A 19,823-nucleotide genomic window follows, 5' to 3' on the forward strand; every position below is an offset into this window, starting at 1 on the left:
TGGCTTTGTCTCTGGAATGTGGACAAACGGTTTCTCTTGTGTGCAGGCGGAACTCCGTTTTTAGTATTCACGACATGTGTCTATGCAGAATAGGTTCTCCCAATATCTAGTCTTATTTAAATACTATTCCAAATATCTTTGAAGGGTACCTTACTGTGCAACGGCTTTAGGCTAAACACTTCCTTGCGGAGTCTTCCCCGTATGCAATTTGACCAATACTTTGACAGCAAATATTTCTCCAACTGTTCGTATCTTCGACAGTTTTCAGCCATTTCAGCTGGCCAAATGGGAGCATCCCCTTGAACAAAACCTGTAATGAAATGTATTTTTTGTTTATCTGACAAAGATACAGGTAACACTTCCTTAAAAGATTTTATGAACACAACAGAATGTCGTATGTAAACATCTGAACTGTCAGTGTTTTAACAAAATTTCTTCTAACAAAACGAATTACTAAGAAGATGCTGCCCCTACCCCATACAACATATGGTTAGGTGGCAGACCGGCATGACCTATTTCATCTCTACACATTCTGTCATTTTGCGCAAGACTATTATAGTCACCACTTTCCCTAGTAGTAGAAGGTGGCGTATTATCTAATATTTGTTTGACAGTGGACAGTTCTTGCTGCATACTACTAATCTACAATGCCATACAGACTTACTCAAAGCAAATTTGATTTAATTCTTTTTTAACTGACTCTTCTGAAGTGCCTCTCTGAGATAACACTTCAGTAAAAGACAGCAATCTTTTCAGTGTAACTGCATAATTATTACACATTATCAACAAAACTTAAAAATGACCAAATTTCGAATAAAATGGGCCCTGAATGATTAACCCATGACAGTTATGATATGCACAAGTAAAGGAAAATAAGTAATGTTGTCCTTACTTTATACGTTGCATCATAATGGAGATCATTAACATTTATTCTCAAAGTCGGCCGGAGTGGCCGAGTGGTTCTAGACGCTACAGTCTGGAAAAGCGCGACCGCTACGGTCGCCGGTTCGAATCCTGCTTCGGGCATGGGTGTGTGTGATGTCCTTAGGTTAGTCAGGTTTAAGTAGTTCTAAATTCGAGGGGACTGATGACCTCAGAAGTTAAGTCCCATAGTGCTCAGAGCCATTTGAACCATTTACTCCCAAAGATTTTCTTTCAGTTATTTTTCGTCAATTTTCTGTAATTCGCTCTGTTGACATTTTGTTCTTCAGTATCTCTTATTTTTCTCCACCTTCAAACAGTTTTGTGTCAGTATAATGGATGAAACAGAAAAAAGCAGTTTCTAGTAATGCAATGCTAATAAAATTTTATACGCAGAATATTTGTCAAATCATGCTATAAGACAACAGTGTAATGTAGCCTGTGGTAACGATTTTTGTGATTCCAAATTTAAATAAGAAGGTAAAATGTTGCCGACGGAGGGAAAAATCATATTCCCAGCAAGAACGGAAAATGTTTAGTTACAAAATTTAGAGAGAAAACATGGAGTCTTTCTTTACTCATACTAGTTTAGCTATAGGCCCAGGTGTCGCTGTCGAAAATCAGCAAATTTTGTGACACAAGACCGTGTTATTGGTAATAGTAATTGCAGAAAAGCAATATCCATAATAATAATTACTATTACAGTCGGACTTCTTTGAAAACATAGACGGGACGTTTGACTTGCAAATGTTGAAATATGAAAACAATAGCGCGCTCATTGTGTGCGATCATTGCATCACCAGACTGATTACACCCAACTGATCTAAAAGATTAAAAAGATATATAGAATATTTCATCTTGCAGGAGCCATAAGATAATACACTCAACTAGCAAAATGAAGTTGTAAGTGACTTAAAAATATTGTTATTTCACAACAAAATTCCTTGTACAATGGTTGATGCAACCCTCTAGTAGCGAATTTAGATGAAGAAGGAAGACTGACAATCAGTTCTCTTCTTTCTTAACAACCGGAATCACAAGGTAATACACTCAACTAACAAAATAAAGTTGTAAATGACTTAAAAATATTATTATTCCACAACAAAAGTCCTTGTACAATGGTTGATACAACCCTCTAGCAGCGAGTTTAGGGGAAGGATGACTGACTATCAGTTCTCTTATTTCTTAACAACCGAAGATTGAAACTTTTGTAGATAATTATGAGATAGAAATAAAATTCATACTCTGAGATATAATCTTATCGTTAGTATCGTTCAAATACAGTGATCTGTTACACTAGTCCCTTGAATTGTGGAGACAATGTTTGTTAATGAAGGGCCTACACGGACGCGCCATACGACGTCGCTTTGCTCTCTTCACTCATAGATCGGAACAGTCAACTTACAATATTAGTAATCACGTGAACACTTCTAAAGGAACATGAAGTAGTTTTTGTTAAACTAATCGTCTCGTTATAGACTGACAACGGCTTCTTGAAACAGTTCAGTAAAGAGAACATTGGAGAAATTTTAAGGGCTCTGATGACAAGTCTTTACCCAGTAAAGAAGGGAAGCTGAAAGGTGGAAGGAATGTACATAACGGCTATACAAAGGAAACAAACTTGAGGACAATATTAAGTGAAGGTGAGAAATAGGAGATGCAGATGAGGTGGGACGTAAGATACTGCGAGATGGGCACCGAAATATGTAAGTCCAAAAAAGGCACTTGGTTTGCATGATACATGAGACAAGCTATTACCCACAGACTTCAAGAAGAATGTAATAATCTCAGTTCCAATAACTGCACGTGCTTTTGGGAGTAAGTATTATCGAACAATCAGTTTACATCATGGTCGTAAAATAGGAGTACTTGCACGAATTATTTGCAGAAGATTGGAAAACTTGGTAAAAGCTGACCTCGGGGAAATTTCGTTTTGGGCTCCAGAGAAATGTAGGAACATGTGAGGCAATACTAACCATACAGTTTATCTTACCAGAGTGTAAATGAACATTTACAGAATTTGTAGACATAGAGAAACTTTTTGAAATGTTTACTGGAAATCAGTCTTTGAAATTCAAAGATAGCAGTGAAGAAAGCTTTGATATTTGCACTGAGTAATGACGAAAAATTTGTGAAAGATCTCTTTCCTGACCTCTGTGGGATACTACAAACATTTAGGCCCGTGATGTTTAGTGAGAGATTCGCCCTGTACTGTGTCATTGTGTGAACGGAGATATTTGCGCATGCATTTGTTGCGACTCACGCTGTGATATTTGTAGGCTGCATCCGACAAAACAGAAATACTATAGCTTATTTTTCCTTCAGCTGATGTTTTGCTAGAACGCAGTTACCGAGTTTGTCATTAAACAAGAATGGAATCCTTACCAACTTCATAAACGCTCAAGTTCGGCAGTACCTTTTTCTAACAGATAACTTGTTGCTGTCCTGCATAAAGCTTCATTTAGATTTGTGCCTTTTCTTATTGATTAATTCCATTTCTGTCGAGATTAAATCTTAAACCCGCAAGTAGAGGCTCGTGGACCGAGATGTGCACTCCTTCCTTGCAACAAGCAAACAACCTACTATATCATGTTGCGTCGTACTTAGTTTTGCCATGGAAAGAACGCAGGATCTTCGGCCTAGCCACGAAGCAAGTGTCAGATGAAAATGACGCAAAGTGTGCTACACGTGTCCTGGCAGCGATAAGGGAATCAAGTGATAACTTGAGCGTCTCAGCTCATGATGAAACACATAGCACAATGTGGAAACACACCTCTCGCGCTTCCCCACCGCCCCTCTCCTAACTTGCGACTGCAGTCTACAAAACTTATAAAACGAGTCGACACATAAGAGGTGCAGTCAGGGGCAGGGCAGAAGACGAAGAGGTATTCAGCTGGCGAGTGGTTTACTTGAGGAACGCAATGTCGACAGATGTAACGAAGCGGCCAAAGGACAGCAAAAGTGAGCCATTGTTTACATTACGGTTAGATCGTACATTTTTGTATCATTCTTTCTTCGTTTTGACTATTGAAACACTGCGTTTTAGATTGATACTCGGTCTCAGGATTTCTGATTGCTTATCAATCCAAACCTTCTTCATGGGAATATTGCAATATTTCTTGCATTTTTCTCGTCATGTAAAGACAGTTTTCTTTCTAAGTTTCACTTTGAATTTCTGCTACACTACCCGTGTTTCAAAAGCTAAGCGATTTCATATAATGTACTTATTCAATCCTTTATTCATCCATAAATCATTTACACAAAGATCTCTGGATAGCCACCTTAATGAAAAAGGGAACAATTTCTAGAAATAACAATATATGCTTACAATAATATTATCTAATATTATGTTACGAAACGAACACTTTCGCGATCTTCGTTTTCATCATATCACTCTTCACTGCCCCCACACTACACCAATTGCAAACACACACACACACACACACACACCCATCCACCCACCCATCCACACACACACACACACACACACACACACACACACACACACACTCACACACAACTTTAGATTGGTTTTACGGTTTCGACGATACTTTTACAGCCGCCATTCTACCGAATTCTTCATGTTGAACCACATGAAAAAGCTCAAGAAAATGGATAGAAGTTAGAATTTTCTATCAAAGATCCTGGGTAAGAGATAATATCAGTAATCAAACTGTCACAGTTTACTATAGAATGGCAGTTGTTTATTATTAAATGATGGATATTCTTACCATTTCCTAAATAATCCTTGACTTAACGATGGAGGGCGGTCTGTCGGCCAGACTGGATGTGGTTTTTAAACGATTTTCCACATCCCACTAGGTGAATATGAGGTTGGTACCCACGTCTTGCCTCAGATACACTCTATACAAACACTTAGAACACTTTCTCACACTTGCACACAGAATTTACTCTAGACACAGACGGGCAGATAGATGGGGTAACTGATTCAGTCTTTGGGGAGGGGGTTAACAGGAGACTAATGACCTTAAATATTTAGTGTCCTTGAACTTATAATCAGCAGTCAGAAAACCCAAATGTTTCGAAACAGTTTTACAAGGTGCTCTGTTGCTACTTTTAGCCATTATTCTAATACCTTTATTCTCTTACTAGAAGACTATGTCCATGTTTTGCTTGCCAAAATATGGTTCCATAGCAAGAGACAGATTGCATGTAGGAATACTGCACACTCATAATTACGCTTTCTGTAATATTCGTTGCTTGTAAACCTTCCTTAATATCTTTTAGCCAGTTAATCTGATATTTGAACTGATGATACAGGCTTCTGGTGAATCATTTGATACTCGTTCTATAAATACGTCCACACTATCAGACCGAATGAAACCCGGCTCTAGTTACTTTGTTAAGTTCACACGACTAGTTTTGGATTTTATATTACGCCATTATCATGTGTACCTGAACTTGAGGAATATTAATACAAAATATGATGCGCGTATAGATATTTTTGTTTTTTATGATGGGAAATGAGAGACAGTGCTTCTGTATGGTCGGTGCAAGTGCAGAAATAATATACAACTTACCATTCTACTGCCCAAACATACACTGCGCGTAAAGACCACGAAGATAAGATACGAGAAGTTCGGACCCCTACGGAAGCATATAAATATTCTTTTTTTCCTCGCTCTCTGCGAGTAGGACAGGAAAGGAAATGACACATTGTGGTACAGAGTACCCTCCGCCACGCACCATACGGTGGCTTGCGGTGTATCTTTGTAGATGTAGATGTAGAACTTACGTTATGTTGCAAAAGAAGCAACGCCAAATGGTAAAAACGGTAGAAGTCAAGTGGATTTAAAGAAGTTTCGCGCCCAGTAACGTCATGAGAAAATTTGTAAAGATTGTGCAATCCAACACCTTAAAACTGTTAACTATGTTTACCTTAAAATGATTTTCTGATATGTTTCAAAATTATAATGCACTTTTTCACATAAAATACTAAAATAAACAATAAAACAAAAAGAGTTTCTCTCCCAATGACCTCATGAGAAAATGGGCGTGTCATAACTATAAAAACGTACTAACCAAAAAACTGGTAACATGTCTTACCTTAAAAGTGCTGTATTCAGACGTGTTTCAGAATTTTAATTGCATGCTTCCAAAAATAAAAGCGGAAATTGATTATTTCGAATTAATGAAAGTGTAGAATATTTGCAATGGATGAAGTGTCCAAGTCGAGTGTGAAGATACGACCCATAAAGTAAAATTAGGACCACCGGGAACAGTTGAGGGCTCTCGCAAAGATTCACAAGTACGACACACCCATTTCTCTCACGACGTCATTGGGCGCGACTATACGAGAGTTGGAACTTTAATAGTGGCAACTGTTTATTTACAGCTTGTACAAAACACATACGTGTTTCAAAGTTTTACTGACCTTCAAAGTAGTCACCAGCATAGTGTATAACCCGTTGCCAGCTTTGTGGAAGTCTTAGGATACTCTTAGCAGTACCAGTTGGGTTGACAGTTTGAGCGGCGCGGTCTATTGCCCGACGAATTTGTAGCGGTTCTGAAGCGGTGAAGTGTTTCCTTCAATTTAGAAATCAAGTTGATCTCACGAGGGCTTAAGTCAGGGGAGTGCAGTAGGTGGTATAGCACTTAGCAGCCCCATCGGTCAAACAAATCAGTAACAGCTTGCACTGAACGTGCTTGAGCATTGTCCTGCAAAATGGTGGTCAAGTCCTGCAGAAAGTGTCATCACTTCTGTCTCTGTGCTGTTCATTTTTGGAACACAACCTACGACCAGCTTAGATGTCCAAAATGTTCAAATGTGTGTGAAATCTTATGGGACTTAACTGCTAAGGTCATCAGTTCCTAAGCTTACACACTACTTAACCTAAATTATCCTAAGGACAAACACACACACCCATGCCCGAGGGAGGACTCGAACCTCCGCCGGGACCAGCCGCACAGTCCGTGACTGCAGCGCCCTAGACCGCTCGGCTGATCCCGCGCGGTGATCAGCTTAGAGACAGAAGTGATGACACTTTCTGCAGGACCTGATCACCATTTTGCAGGACAATGCTCAAGCTGTTACTGATTTGTTTGACCGATGGGGCTGCTAAGTGCTATACTACCTACTACACTCCTCTGACTTAAGTCGTCCTAAGTTCAACTCGGTTTCTAAACTGAAGGAAACACTTCACGGCATTCGCTTCAGAACTGCTACAAATTCGTCGGCAGTAGACCGCGCCGCTCGAACTGTCAACACAACTGGCACTGCTAAGTGTATCCTACGCCTTCCACACAATGCTGGTGACTACTTTGAAGGACAATAAAACTTTGAAACACGTATCTACTTTGTACGAGCTGTAAGTAAATAGTTGTCACTATTAAAGTTCCAACCCTCGAATTTTGTGGTTTTTATCATTTGCAATTGCTTCTTTATAGCATAATGTACATTATATATTATTTCTGCAATTGTACTGTAAATAAATCAGAACTGTCGCTCATCTTCTATTACAAAAAACAAAGATATTTACATGCCCATCATATTATGTATTAACATGTCGCAGTTCCCGGTACAACTGATAATGGCCTAATACAGAGGCCGAAACCGGTCGAGTGAACTTAATGAAGTTCCAGAAAAAAGCAACTAGAATGGCGTTTCATTAGTATTAACAACAGTTGCAGTATCAACAGTGTCAACTAGACGTGAAGTAACAGTACTATGACACTTATCTATGCGATGTAGTGTCATCAGCCCTCCTCTTCATTCAAATTCTATTGGTGTGTGTGGAGTCATATACGAGGGTGGTTCAGAAAGTAACCTCCGATTGGTCACAGTGCGGGTTGTGGGGGGAGTAGCGACGCCATCTGTGCGTTCGCGCACTCAACAGGTCAGTCGGCATCAAGCCGTGGTCGAGTGAACGTCGTACCTGCGCTAGTTTAGTTTTTGTGGCAGTTTGAAATGTGTGCTGCAATAGAAAACCCCGCCAAATGTGAAGTGCGTGCTGTCATAAGGTTTTTTACAGCCAAAGGATATTCTGCAGCAGCTATTCATCGTGAGCTTTGTGCCGTGTACGGACCAAGAGTTATGAGTGAAGGAGTTGTCCGTGAATGGGTACGTTTATTTAAAAGTGGACGAGAAAACGTTCATGATGAAGAGAGGAGTGGTAGACCATCATTGGTGACTGACGAACTCGTTCAGACAGTTGATGCAAAAGTTCGTGAAAATCGACGTTTCTCAATGTCGGAGTTGTCTACTGGTTTTACACAGATTTCTAAGACTCTCTTGTACGAGATAGTGACAGCAAGATTGGGTTACCGTAAGTTCTGTGCACGATGGGTGCCCAAAATTCTTACCGACCACCACAAAACTCAAAGAATGGCCTCTGCATTAGACTTTCTGTCACGTTATGAGGACGAAGGAGAACCATTGTTAAACAGAATCGTGACCGGTGACGAAACCTGGATTAAGTACGTGAACCCTGAGACAAAAGAACAATGAAAGATGTGGGCACATTCAAATTCGCCTACCAAACCAAGAAAAGCCTCGCAAGATTTTTCTGCCAGAAAACTGATGGCAACGGTGTTTTGGGATGCCAAAGGGGTGTTGTTGGTTGAATTCATGGAACGTGGTACGACCATTAATCAAGACGTGTACTGTGAAACAATAAAAAAGTTACGATGGGCTATACAGAACAAACGCCGTGGTATGCTGACTTCCGGTATCGTTTTTTTGCACGATAACGCCCGTCCTCACTCTGCTCGCAGAACAACGGTCCTTCTTGAGTCCTTCAAGTGGGACGTTATCAACCATCCACCTTACAGCCCAGACCTGGCGCCAAGTGATTATCACCTCTTCATGCATTTGAAGAAATGGCTCGGGTCACAGCGGTTTGATGACGACGAAGAGCTCAAAGATGCGGTCACAGGCTGGCTCTAGGCACAAGCGGGTGATTTTTATGCAGAAGGAATTTCAAAGCTTGTGAAGAGATACGATAAGTGCCTCAATCGCTATGGAGACTATGTAGAAAAATAGTGCAAAGATGTAGTTGTAAGATGTATATATTAAAATATTTTTATTTAACTTGGTGTATTTTTTTTAAATCAACCAGAGGTTACTTTCTGAACGGCCCTCGTATTTTACTAATAGTTTTACGATCTTTCTTTTCAATTTCTTCAAATTTAGCGTAATTCTAACTCAGTACTCGTCTTTATTGTTTTTGTGGATAAAGAACTCCCAACAAAGTCACAATTTTGATATGATTGGTGCTACTTCTGTGATACATTATTTGTTTTGAAATGATTTACTAGTTTTAATCATTCTTTCTAACCTGGTTCACTGTCCGTTTGTTAGCGGTATGGTGTCACCAAAGCATTTGTCCCAGGACGTCTGTAAAATAGTTCCCTATTCCACGTTTACTTTAAGTTATCTGCAGTATGGACATTATATACTGTCAGTTCCCATTGGATATCTACAGGTTTGCCTTAGTGGCTAATATCGGTTGTTTTTCTACGTCAGGCAGTGCATTTGACAACGAACATCTGGATGAACGTACCTTTAATGTCTTTTTACTTATTATTCATCTTTGCTGTACTCCTATATATGTTTCTAAAGAGTCAGAGATTTCAACTCAGCCGGCCACTGTGAGCGAGCGGTTCTAGGCGCTTCAGTCCGGAACCACGCTGCTTCTACGGTCGCAGGTTCGAATCCTGCCTCGTGCAAGGATGAGTGTGGTGTCCTTAGGTTAGTTAGGTTTAAGTAGTTCTAAGTCTGGGGGACTGATGACCTCAGATGTTAACTCCCATAGTTCTTAGAGACATTTGGACCATTTCAACATAGAGTTTCAATTTTGGTAGTGTATTTGTAAGATTGGCCGATTATTTCTGCAGTATTCAGTGGCCTTTATAGAAACATGCTATCTTTACCACAGCTGAGAACTTACCGAATCCTTTCTGTTAGTATCGTACAGGTCTCGTTCGTGCTGGGTCTCTAATGTCTCCTTTGCTCAACAGAAACGTGTTCAAAAGTATCGGAGCGATCAGAATTTTGCGTAAATAGGTGCCATGAAGGAAAAAACTCCAAAAGATATGGTACGTTGACAATTCGTATGAACGTGTTTTGACATTTCTTCAGTCTTGCTTCCATTGTCAATAGCAACGTCAGAACTGCCTCTCTGGTGCCTTTTTCTTTTCTTTCTTTTTTTGTGAGTCATCAGTCTTGTGACCGGTTTGATGCGGCCCGCCACGAATTCCTCTCCTGTGCTAACCTCTTCATCTCAGAATGGCACTTGCAGCCTACGTCCTCAGTTATCTGCTGGATGTATTCTAATCTCTGACTTTCTCTAAAGTTTATGCCTTCTGCAGCTCCCTCTAGTACCATGGCAGTCATTCTCTGGTGTCTTAACAAATGTTCTATCATCCTATCCCTTCTCCTTGTCAGTGTTTTCCAAGTATTCATTTCCTCTCTGATTCTGCGCAGAACCTCTTCATTCCTTATCAGTCCACCTAATTTTCAACATTCGTCTGTAGCACCACATCTCAAATTTTTCGATTTTCTTCTGTTCCGGTTTTTCCACAATCCATGTTTCACCATCATACGATGCTGTGCTCCAAACGTACATTCTCAGAAAATTTTTCCTCACATAAAGGCCAATCATTGGTACTAGTATACTTCTCTTGGCGAGGAATAACCTTTTGGCAGTGCTATTCTGCTTTTGATGTCCCCCTTGTTCCGTCCGTCGTCGGTTGTTTTGTTGTCTAGGTAGTAGAATTTCTTAACTTCCTCTACTTCATGACCATTAATCCGGATGTTAAGTTTCTCGTTGTTATCATTTCTGATACTTCTCATTAGTTTCGTCTTTCTTCGATCTACTCTCACTCCATATTCTGTACTCATTAGATTGTTAATTCCGTTCACCACATCCTGTAATTATTCTTCACTTTCACTCAAGATCGAGATGTCACCATTGATATCCTTTCATATAGAATTTTAATTCCACTCATGAACATTTCTTTTATTTCCATCACTGCTTCTTCGATATGCAGATTGAACAATAGGGGCGAAAGACTTCATCCTTGTCTTACACCCTTTTCAATCCGAACTTTCGTTCTTGGTCGTCCACTCATATTATTCCCTCTTGGCTCTTGTACATACTTTATACTACTCGTCTCCTATTTTACTCAGAATTTAGAACATCTTGCACCATTTTAGAATGTCGAATGTTTTTTCCATGTCGACAGATCCTATGAACATGTCTTGATTTTTTTGAGCGCTGCTTCCATTATCAACCGCAGCGTCAGAATTGACTCTCTGGTGTTCTAACCTTGTCTAAAGTGGTGTCCTAACCTCGTCTAAAGCCAAACTGATCGTCATCTAAAACATCCTGAATTTTCTTTTTCATTCTTCTGTACATTGTTCTTTAAGCAACTTGGATCCATGACCTGTTAAGCTGATTGTGCGATAATTTTCGCGCTTGTCAGCTCCTGCAGTCTTCGGAATTTTGCGGATGATATGTTTCCTAAAGTCAGATGGTATGTCGCCAGACTCATACATTCTACACACCAACAATAACAGCCGTTTTTATGTCACTTCGCCCAATGCTTTTAGGGATTCTGGTGGAATATTATCTATCCCTTCTGCCTTATTCGATCTTAAAAGTCCTCCAAAGCTCTCTTAAATTCTGATTCTAATACTGAATCCCGTATCTCTTCTAAATCGACTCCTGTTTCTTCTTCTATCAAATCAGGCAAATCTTCCCCGTCATAGAGGGCTTCAATGTACTCTCTCTACCTATCCGCTCTCTCCTCCACATTTAACAGAGGAATTAGTGCTCCACTTTTAATGTTAGCACTCTTGCTTTTAATTTCACTGAAGGTTGTTTTGAATTTCTTTCCGACAGTGATTTCTTTTTCGATTTCTTCATGTTTTTCATGCGGCCATTTCGTCTAAGCTTCCCTGCGGTTCCTGTTTACTTCACACCTCAGCGGCTTGTATTTCTGTATTCTTGACTTTCCCTGAGCATTTTCCTTCTTTAATTGATCAGCTGAAGTTTTTCTTCTGTTACCCGTGGTCTCTCCGCAGCTACCATCTTTGTACCTATCCTTTTGTTTCCAACTTCTATGATTGTCCTTTTTAGAGATGTCTATTCCTCTTCAACTATACTACCTACGGATCTGTTCCTTATTGCTGTTTCTGTAACCTTAGAGAACTTCAAGCGTATCTTGTCCTTATTTAGTACTTCCGTATCCCACTTCTCTGCGTAGTGATTCTTTCTGACTAATCCTACTCTTCATAACTACTGAATCGTGTTACAATCCAGTATCTGATTTCGGAATCTCTGTCTGACCATGATGTAATCTAACTGAAATCTTCCCGTATCACCCGGCCTTTTCCGAGTATACCTCCTCATCTTGTGATTCTTGAACAGAGTATTTACTATTTTTAGCTGAAATTTATTACAGAACTCAATTATTCTTCGTCCTGTCTCATTCCTTATCCCAAGCGCATATTTTCCTGTAACCTTTTCTTCTACTCCTTCCCCTACAATTGCATTCCAGGTTCCCCATGATTTCCATCTACCTTTACGTACTGAATTACTCTTTCAGTATCCTCAAATACTTTCTTCATATTCACATTGCGACGTCGGCATGTATACCTGAATTATCGTTGTCAGTGTTGGTTAGCTGTAGATTCTGATAAGAACAACCATATCTCTGAACTGCTCATAGTAACACGCTCTCTGCTCTACCTTCGTATTCATAACGAATCCTAATCCCGTTATACCATTTTCAGCTGTTGTTGATATTATCCTACACTCATCTGACGAGAAATCCTTGTCTTCTTTCCATTTCACTGGTGCCTTTACCTTTCATATGGTATATGAATATGTATATGTATGTGTATATAATCACGCCGGAAATTTTTTCACACGAATCACGTAAGTGCAAATGACGGAACTGTCACTGCACTGTCCCTTTATAACTTGTGTACTCGACACTATCGCCATCTGTATATGTTCATATCGCTATCCCGCGGCTTTTGTCACCTCAGCGGATATTATTATTATCAGCAGCATTGTTGCATGAGACATGAAGTATATTGTGCTAATTGTGGTATAGTTTTCGCACTTATCTGACTTTACTGTCTTCGGAATTGCGTAGATTATATTTTTTTCAGAAAGTCTAATTGTACGTATCCAATTTCATAGATTCTACAAACCAATTTCAATAGTTGTTTGGTTGCCACATTTCTTATTGGTTTCATAAATTTCGAAGGAATGTTAAGTGCAACTTCTGCCTTATTTGTTTGTAAGTCTTCTTTCCTTCAATTTCTAAACGAGAGAAATTTGTTAACATCGAATATAAATTTTAGGAGTGTAGCCGTGTACGGAAGTGAGACATTGAAGACAGACAGTTCTGACAAAAAGAGAGCAGAAGCATTTGAAAAGTGGTACTAAAGGAAAATGCTGTATATAAGAAGGGTAGATCGTGTTATTAAAGACAATGTACTGAATGTAATGCAGAAAAAATTATTTCGTGGCACAACTTGAAGAATAGGAAATGTGCGGAGATGGGCGGGAGAGGTACAAAAGTATGGAGGGAAAATTGGTCACGAATACAGTAAAGAAGTTCAAAAGGATGCAAGTTGCAATAGCTATGCAGAGACAAAGAGGCTTTCGTAAGATAAACTAGTGCGGAGAGATGAATCTGTCTTCGGACTGAAGACAACAACAACAACAACCTGCAATCTTCAGAAAGATGACCTCTCAGACGATTTATCGAAACAGCAGTACATCGGTATTCCAGAAAACAAAGCTTTCTCTAGTGAAGTGCTACTTAGATAAATTGTCCTAGCGGCGTAAGCTCCAGCTGCCCGGCTAACGAACTGCCGCTCTGTTAATGCAAGGTCGAAATAATTACCGGTGCGCTGTAACTGCTAGCCGTTCGCAGCTCCGCCACGCAGACAAACACGCCTTTGGTGAATTGCAGATGGAGCTGTTTACCATCCGTTCACATGTAAACTCTGCTGGGTTTCGGCGACGTTGCGATAGCGAATTTAAGCAACATGAGACGTATGAGAACACTGAAGGTAATTTTCTGCCTAATTAGTAATTGTAGCAGGTTTGAAAATGATGGCCCCACCATTATGGGAATGTGATTTATTATTTTTAATTAATTCTCCAAAGATTATGTCTCATTTAAGTCTTTTCGTTATCCAGATGTAAAGCTATAAATCTGAAGCTCGGATGTTAAATTTGAAAATATGTAGGAATCTTAATGTAAAATGAGAAGGTAAACTTTGTGAAGATATAGGGGTTCTAAGTCCCAAATCTTGGCACAAGCAAGCCTTACGAACCGGGTCACTTCGATCGTTCCATGTATTTCTAATCGTATATTCCAACGGGACAGTAATTTACAATACATTGTGAAGCATCTTCCAGGCTTCGTAAAGTGTATCATTTTCCGCTGATTCACTTACCTGCCACTTTTTTTGTATAGCCTATAGCAAAGAGAAAGAACCAGATATACCCATTTACAAAGTTAGTAGTAAACGTTTTGAGCATGTTTCGCCAAATAAGTACACAGCATGATTCCGTGATGAAGTCACAAACCTTCAGGGATGGTGGTTAAGGGTAAGTGTACCAAGAAGTCCAGTAAACATGAGCTCTAAAATGCATACCGTAAGAAATGTGAGCACCTGACCACTAGAAGAGCTGTGTTTCACAGCAACGAAGATGAACAAACGCTCGTAGATCTTAAGATATGCATTTTGGAGCCCATGATTACTGGACATTTTTTCTTATTTTTATCCACACTACCATTTAGTATTGCGTAATCGGAAGGGTACTTAGATGTCTTGGAAGTATTCTGGGAAAGTAAGTTGCTCTTTAAAGGAAATCGAATAGAAGACATCTGCGTAATGTTCCAATACTTGAAGTCATTCTCAAACAGTCATGAAAATTGACATCGAAGCAGAGGCGCTCCACGAAGATTGTAGAATGTCAGTGTAACCCATACGAATGTAAGAAAACGTGGCACTGAATGGGAATCTTTGGAAGAAAACGATCTAGTTCTCGCGAAAACATGTTGGATAAATTTAGAGAACAACTGTTCGAAGAAGACTGTGCGCCCATTAGGCTGCCACCATAGCATATCTAGTGTAGGAATCACGAGATAAGATAAGGCATTTAGGGTGCATAGAGAGGAGTATAGAGAATTGTTCTTCCCTTGTTCAAAATGTAAATGGTGGAGGACAAAAAGCAACAACACTGATATTAAGCACCCTCCCCCATGAACTGTACAGTGGTTTGCAGAGTATACATGTACATGTAGTCGAATTATATATATATATATATATTGTTCGTGTAAACCTACAACTTCGTCCGTATTTCGCTTCTTTTGCGAACGAAAACAGGAACCTGCGAGCAGCGTTTGTGTCCAGATCACGTTCCTCTCTTATGACGCGTGTGCCGCCCGACGAGAGAGATGTTTGCGCTGTGTTCAGTACGTATTCACCTTTAACTGAACGGGAGATTCATATGTTCTAACAAGGAGTCGAAGTAAAATAATGTAACGGGACTGTTTGGCGACACACGGTAGCGACAGGCGACTCGGAGGCTTCTTGAGTATCTCAGCATCTGTTGAAATACACGTCTCCTCTTTACCCTTCGCCACTCTTCGTGTTTTATTTTCGAAGCGCCGAAGAGTATAAAAAGAGATACGCTAGCGCCGAGCCGTACAGACGGTGGCAGCAGCGCTTCTTGCGAAAGATGCGTTCAGCAGACGAGCGATTTATTTCAGGAACAGAATGACAACAACTGTGACGACGGCGGCGCGGGACAGAGCGGGTGAGCAATTGGTTAGGGTGTGTTTACATCACTGATCTCTTCTTATCTCTTTCTTTTTTCCTCACTCGTTTCTACATTTAAACAGCTCGTTTGAATTTGTTACCGGGCCTAACTGTTGTTACTTTCTTAACGTGGCACAATTTTTTCATTACAATGATGTGTTATTTCTTTTCTTCTGACCATTTTATTCCCAATTGTCACTTTACGATTTTTCAGTGACATGACATTTACTTAGTATTATTTCAAGAGCACATGACATAGTTTGTTGTCTTTGGTGATTATTTGTTTGTAAATCAGCAGTGATCGGTTGGTATTGCATTCTTGTAATTGATAATGCTAAGTGCTATTAAATTTTCATGATTCTCAGTACTGGTGTCCACAGACAGTATACGATATTCTGACATCACTTACTTTCATTAGAATTTAATTATTAATCCGAAGTCGTAACATCTAACACAGCCAGCTGATTTATGCAGACTGTCGCCAGTTTCAGTTGATTTGCAAGGACAGATAACTCTAACTTGCTACTTGATTGATTTATCGTTCTGTCGTTTCTGTCGTGTGTTTACTGAAACTGAACCAGCAGCATCGTGCACATCTCACTGTATAATTAACAATGAGGCGTTCTAACGTTATTCTTAGTATTCATGGAATAAACACTGCTCTTCGTTTTGAGTGGGTCATAATTCTCCAATTTCAGTAACATAATATATGTGCCAGATAGTGGTGCTAGAATTTCCAGGATCTTGAACAGTTTTCCATGCGACTTTGGTAAAGCAGTTCAGTAGTGTTTCCAATAGATCTTATTGTGGCGAAGAATATTCTTCATGAAAGCGAGATTTTTTTGGATATTGCGTCGTAGGTAGCATTAGATTCAAAATAAGAAAAGTAAACAAACCTTCTTGCTAAAGGGTCCGCCACTATCGTATTCAAAAGTGAACTTTGATCGCTGCGCTGAGGCGAGAGGTGTGGCTGCGAAAACCCTATGTCCGTCGTAAAGGATTGGCAGGCTATATCCTTGAGCTTCGTGTCTATGGAAAGAGAACTGACACGTAATGAAGGTGATCGCTGATTCTTCTTGGGGTCATGAGAGTCACACTCGAATCCTGTAATGGACCAGGAGTATCCCTTCACTCATTTCGAAATAACAAAAAAAGAAAGAGAAAATACAATGAGCAATGCTCAAAACAAAATGAGTGTAGACAACCCATTCGGTTACAGCTATCATAATTGCTTCCTGAGGTATCCCGTTATCCCATACCTTCACAGGAACAGACGTGTTAATTATTAGTTTTGGCAGTGTTGGTTGTAGAGGGTAGCCAGTTGCCCCTCCTATCGGGGACCCCTTCCCATCCCCTCCCTCACGGGACAAAATTAGTGTACCTCTTCTGCCTGCATCTACTGTTATACCATGTGAAAGTATGAGAATTGTTGCTAAATATTAGATGTGATGGAATGTGGATACCAGCCCAGTATTCCCCCAAATAGATGTGAGAAACTGCCAAGAAACATATCCAGGCTTGCCAATACAATAGCCAGCACTTGGGTCCACTCCACTCCGTCTACAGGCCACAAGTGGCCCACCGGGACCATCCGAACGCCGTGTCATCCTCAGGGGATCACCATTTTTAATCTGCTGAGCGGATATTATCTGAGGTCAGGGTACCATGCCCAACCTCACGACGTCTGAACGCGGTTGCACCATGGTTTCGCCACATATTGGAGACACTCACCACAGCACTCCTCAAACACTTGACAAGGCATGCAGTTTCCAAAATGCTATAGCGGAGCCTCCAGGCCATTACAATCTGTCCTCAGTCAACCTCAGATACATCGTTCGCCTTCCCTATTATACACATAGACAACACGCTGATACTATGTGCACCATATGTGTCTCTGACTAGCAGTCGTTCCTCGCCTGGACGGGTTTATATCGGTAGTAGTTCAGTGATCATAATGTTCTGGCTGATCAATGCACGTCGCCATTTTATACTGTTACAGATAAGCATTGAACAACTGGCTCCAACGAAGTTCCAACAAATTGTCGCAGACTTAATTATCTTACTGATTTTATAAAGTGTCTCTAACACGCATTTATCAGAAACATTTATGTATTCCTTGGATGAAGAACATGTTGTTATCTATAAACTATATGGATACTGTTAACAAAGATTCCAACAAGGACAATGTTAGTGTTACATTAAATATGGGAAACATGCTTTTCCTCAATCCAGGACATTTTCTCCACAACACTATCAAAAATAGAATTAGGAATAACGTTATTCTGAAGGACTTACGAAAAACAGCAATGTATAAGACAGATGTAAGCCATTCCCTATAACGGATATTTCTCATTTAAGTGAAATTAATGTGTTAATGTTAAGCAGAAGGATACTGAAACTGGAAGGATAATACGTAAAGAATACAAACTAAAGTACAACGAACCACTCCAAGTTGCAAATTTAACTTTTTTTGCTCACTCAATGACTAGTTTTCGGCCCAAGGGCCATTTTCAACTCATCGTAACATAGTCAAAAATAGTATTTCCGAAGATATGAAAACCTTTTCAAAAATGTGCACCGAACAGCTACAGCGCTATAACTGTTCGTTGCACATTTTTGACACGGGTTTCACATCCCCTGAAATACCATTTTTGAAGATGTTACGATGGTTTGAAAATCGGTCTCAGCCCGAAAACTAGTCATCGAGTGACCAAAAAAAGTTAGATTTGCAACTTTGGACTAGTTTTTCGTTGTACTGATTAACAGAAGTTGCTGAGCCACAGCTACTTCAGCGTGCTGGAAGTTCGTAAAAACTAAAGTATTTGGCGAAAACAATTGAGATGGATGAATATAATCTGCTGTTGGAAGAAGATGCACAGCGAAGACTTACAAATCACTTTAACCACAGTATACGGAAAAAATAAGATATGTGTAGGAGGGATAGACGATACCAGTGTTTGCTGTAAATACCATCGGCGTACTCACAGCAAATAATGGATCCAGAGGTAGTCACTACAGTAAGGGATAGACAAAGAAATTCTGTTTATAAACATTCATTCCGTTTGCATCACCTTAAAAGAATGGTTACATTGTACCTAATTTTAGTAGTCTTGACACTGCGCATCTATCAATAAACAGAGTTTATTTCTGACGCAATAACTACACTTAACGATCATTTGTTTGCTAAAGTCTGCTAGAACAGCGGGGCGGGAGCGGGAGGAGGAGGGAGTTTAACTTGTAGGAAACAGAGGGTGAAATTAAAATTCCCAAATGATCTCAGCTAGAAGAAATGTTGTACAGGAAATGTACAGGTGTTACCTCCAGTCATTCAGTGTTGTATGGATTTCAGGCATAACATTGTTACTTTGGTACCTAGCAGCAGCAGCACTCCGTCTTCAGGCCACGAGTGGCCCAACGGGACCATCCGACCGCCGTGACTTCCTCAGATGAGGATGCAGATAGGAGGGGAGTGTGGTCAGCACAGCACTCTCCCGGTCGTTATGATGGCTTTCCTTGACCGGAGCCGCTACTATTCGGTCGAGTAGCTCCTCAATCGGCATCACGAGGCTGAGTGCACCTCGAAAAATGGCAACAATGCGTGGCGGCCCAGATGGTCACCCAACCAAGTGCTGGCCACGCCCAACAGCGCTTAACTTCTGTGTCCTGACGGGAACTGGTGTACCCACTGCGGCAAGGCCATTGCCACTTTGGTACATATGTCATACTATTTTCATCACTACGCGTATCTTAACCTGTAAATTACAACAGTAGTCACAATGAGCTAGCTACATGTGTTTTGTGATGTTATATAAGATTCTGTACTTATTTTGAAATATTATAGAGATAATTTTTGGTTCCTTTAAAACATGGTACAAAATGGACTATTGCTGTTGACAAGTCCATTTTAGCCTGTAAGTTACGTCAGTAGTACCAGTAAGCGATTCAGGTGTGTTTTGTACTGTTATAGAAGAAACACCACGTACTTTGATAAATAAGACTGACAATTTGAGGTTTCTGTAAGAAGTGGTACAGAGATGGAAATACGTTTATGAAAAAGTTCACATTTATCTGTAAGTTAGATTGGTAA

At 40.1% G+C, this 19,823-nt stretch overlaps 1 protein-coding gene and 1 pseudogene across 3 annotated transcripts in view; one reads left to right on the forward strand and one right to left on the reverse strand.

Moving 5' to 3' along the window:
• Positions 1–3,791: 3,791 nt before the first annotated feature.
• Positions 3,792–19,823, forward strand: part of LOC126475529 (sialin-like) — a 93,119-nt gene continuing 77,087 nt past the window's right edge. For 2 of the 3 annotated variants that reach the window (XM_050103465.1, XM_050103467.1), the window contains exon 1: positions 15,630–15,734. In XM_050103465.1, coding sequence (XP_049959422.1) covers positions 15,695–15,734 — 40 coding nt within the window. In that variant the 5' untranslated portion in view covers positions 15,630–15,694. Of the gene's footprint in view, positions 3,883–15,629; positions 15,735–19,823 lie in introns of those variants that run through there. The other variant, XM_050103466.1, reaches the window with a different exon arrangement.
• On the reverse strand, positions 19,323–19,440 carry LOC126476652 (5S ribosomal RNA; annotated as a pseudogene).

The sequence above is a fragment of the Schistocerca serialis genome, chromosome 4 (genome assembly GCF_023864345.2).
Source record: "Schistocerca serialis cubense isolate TAMUIC-IGC-003099 chromosome 4, iqSchSeri2.2, whole genome shotgun sequence".
Taxonomy (NCBI): domain Eukaryota; kingdom Metazoa; phylum Arthropoda; class Insecta; order Orthoptera; family Acrididae; genus Schistocerca; species Schistocerca serialis.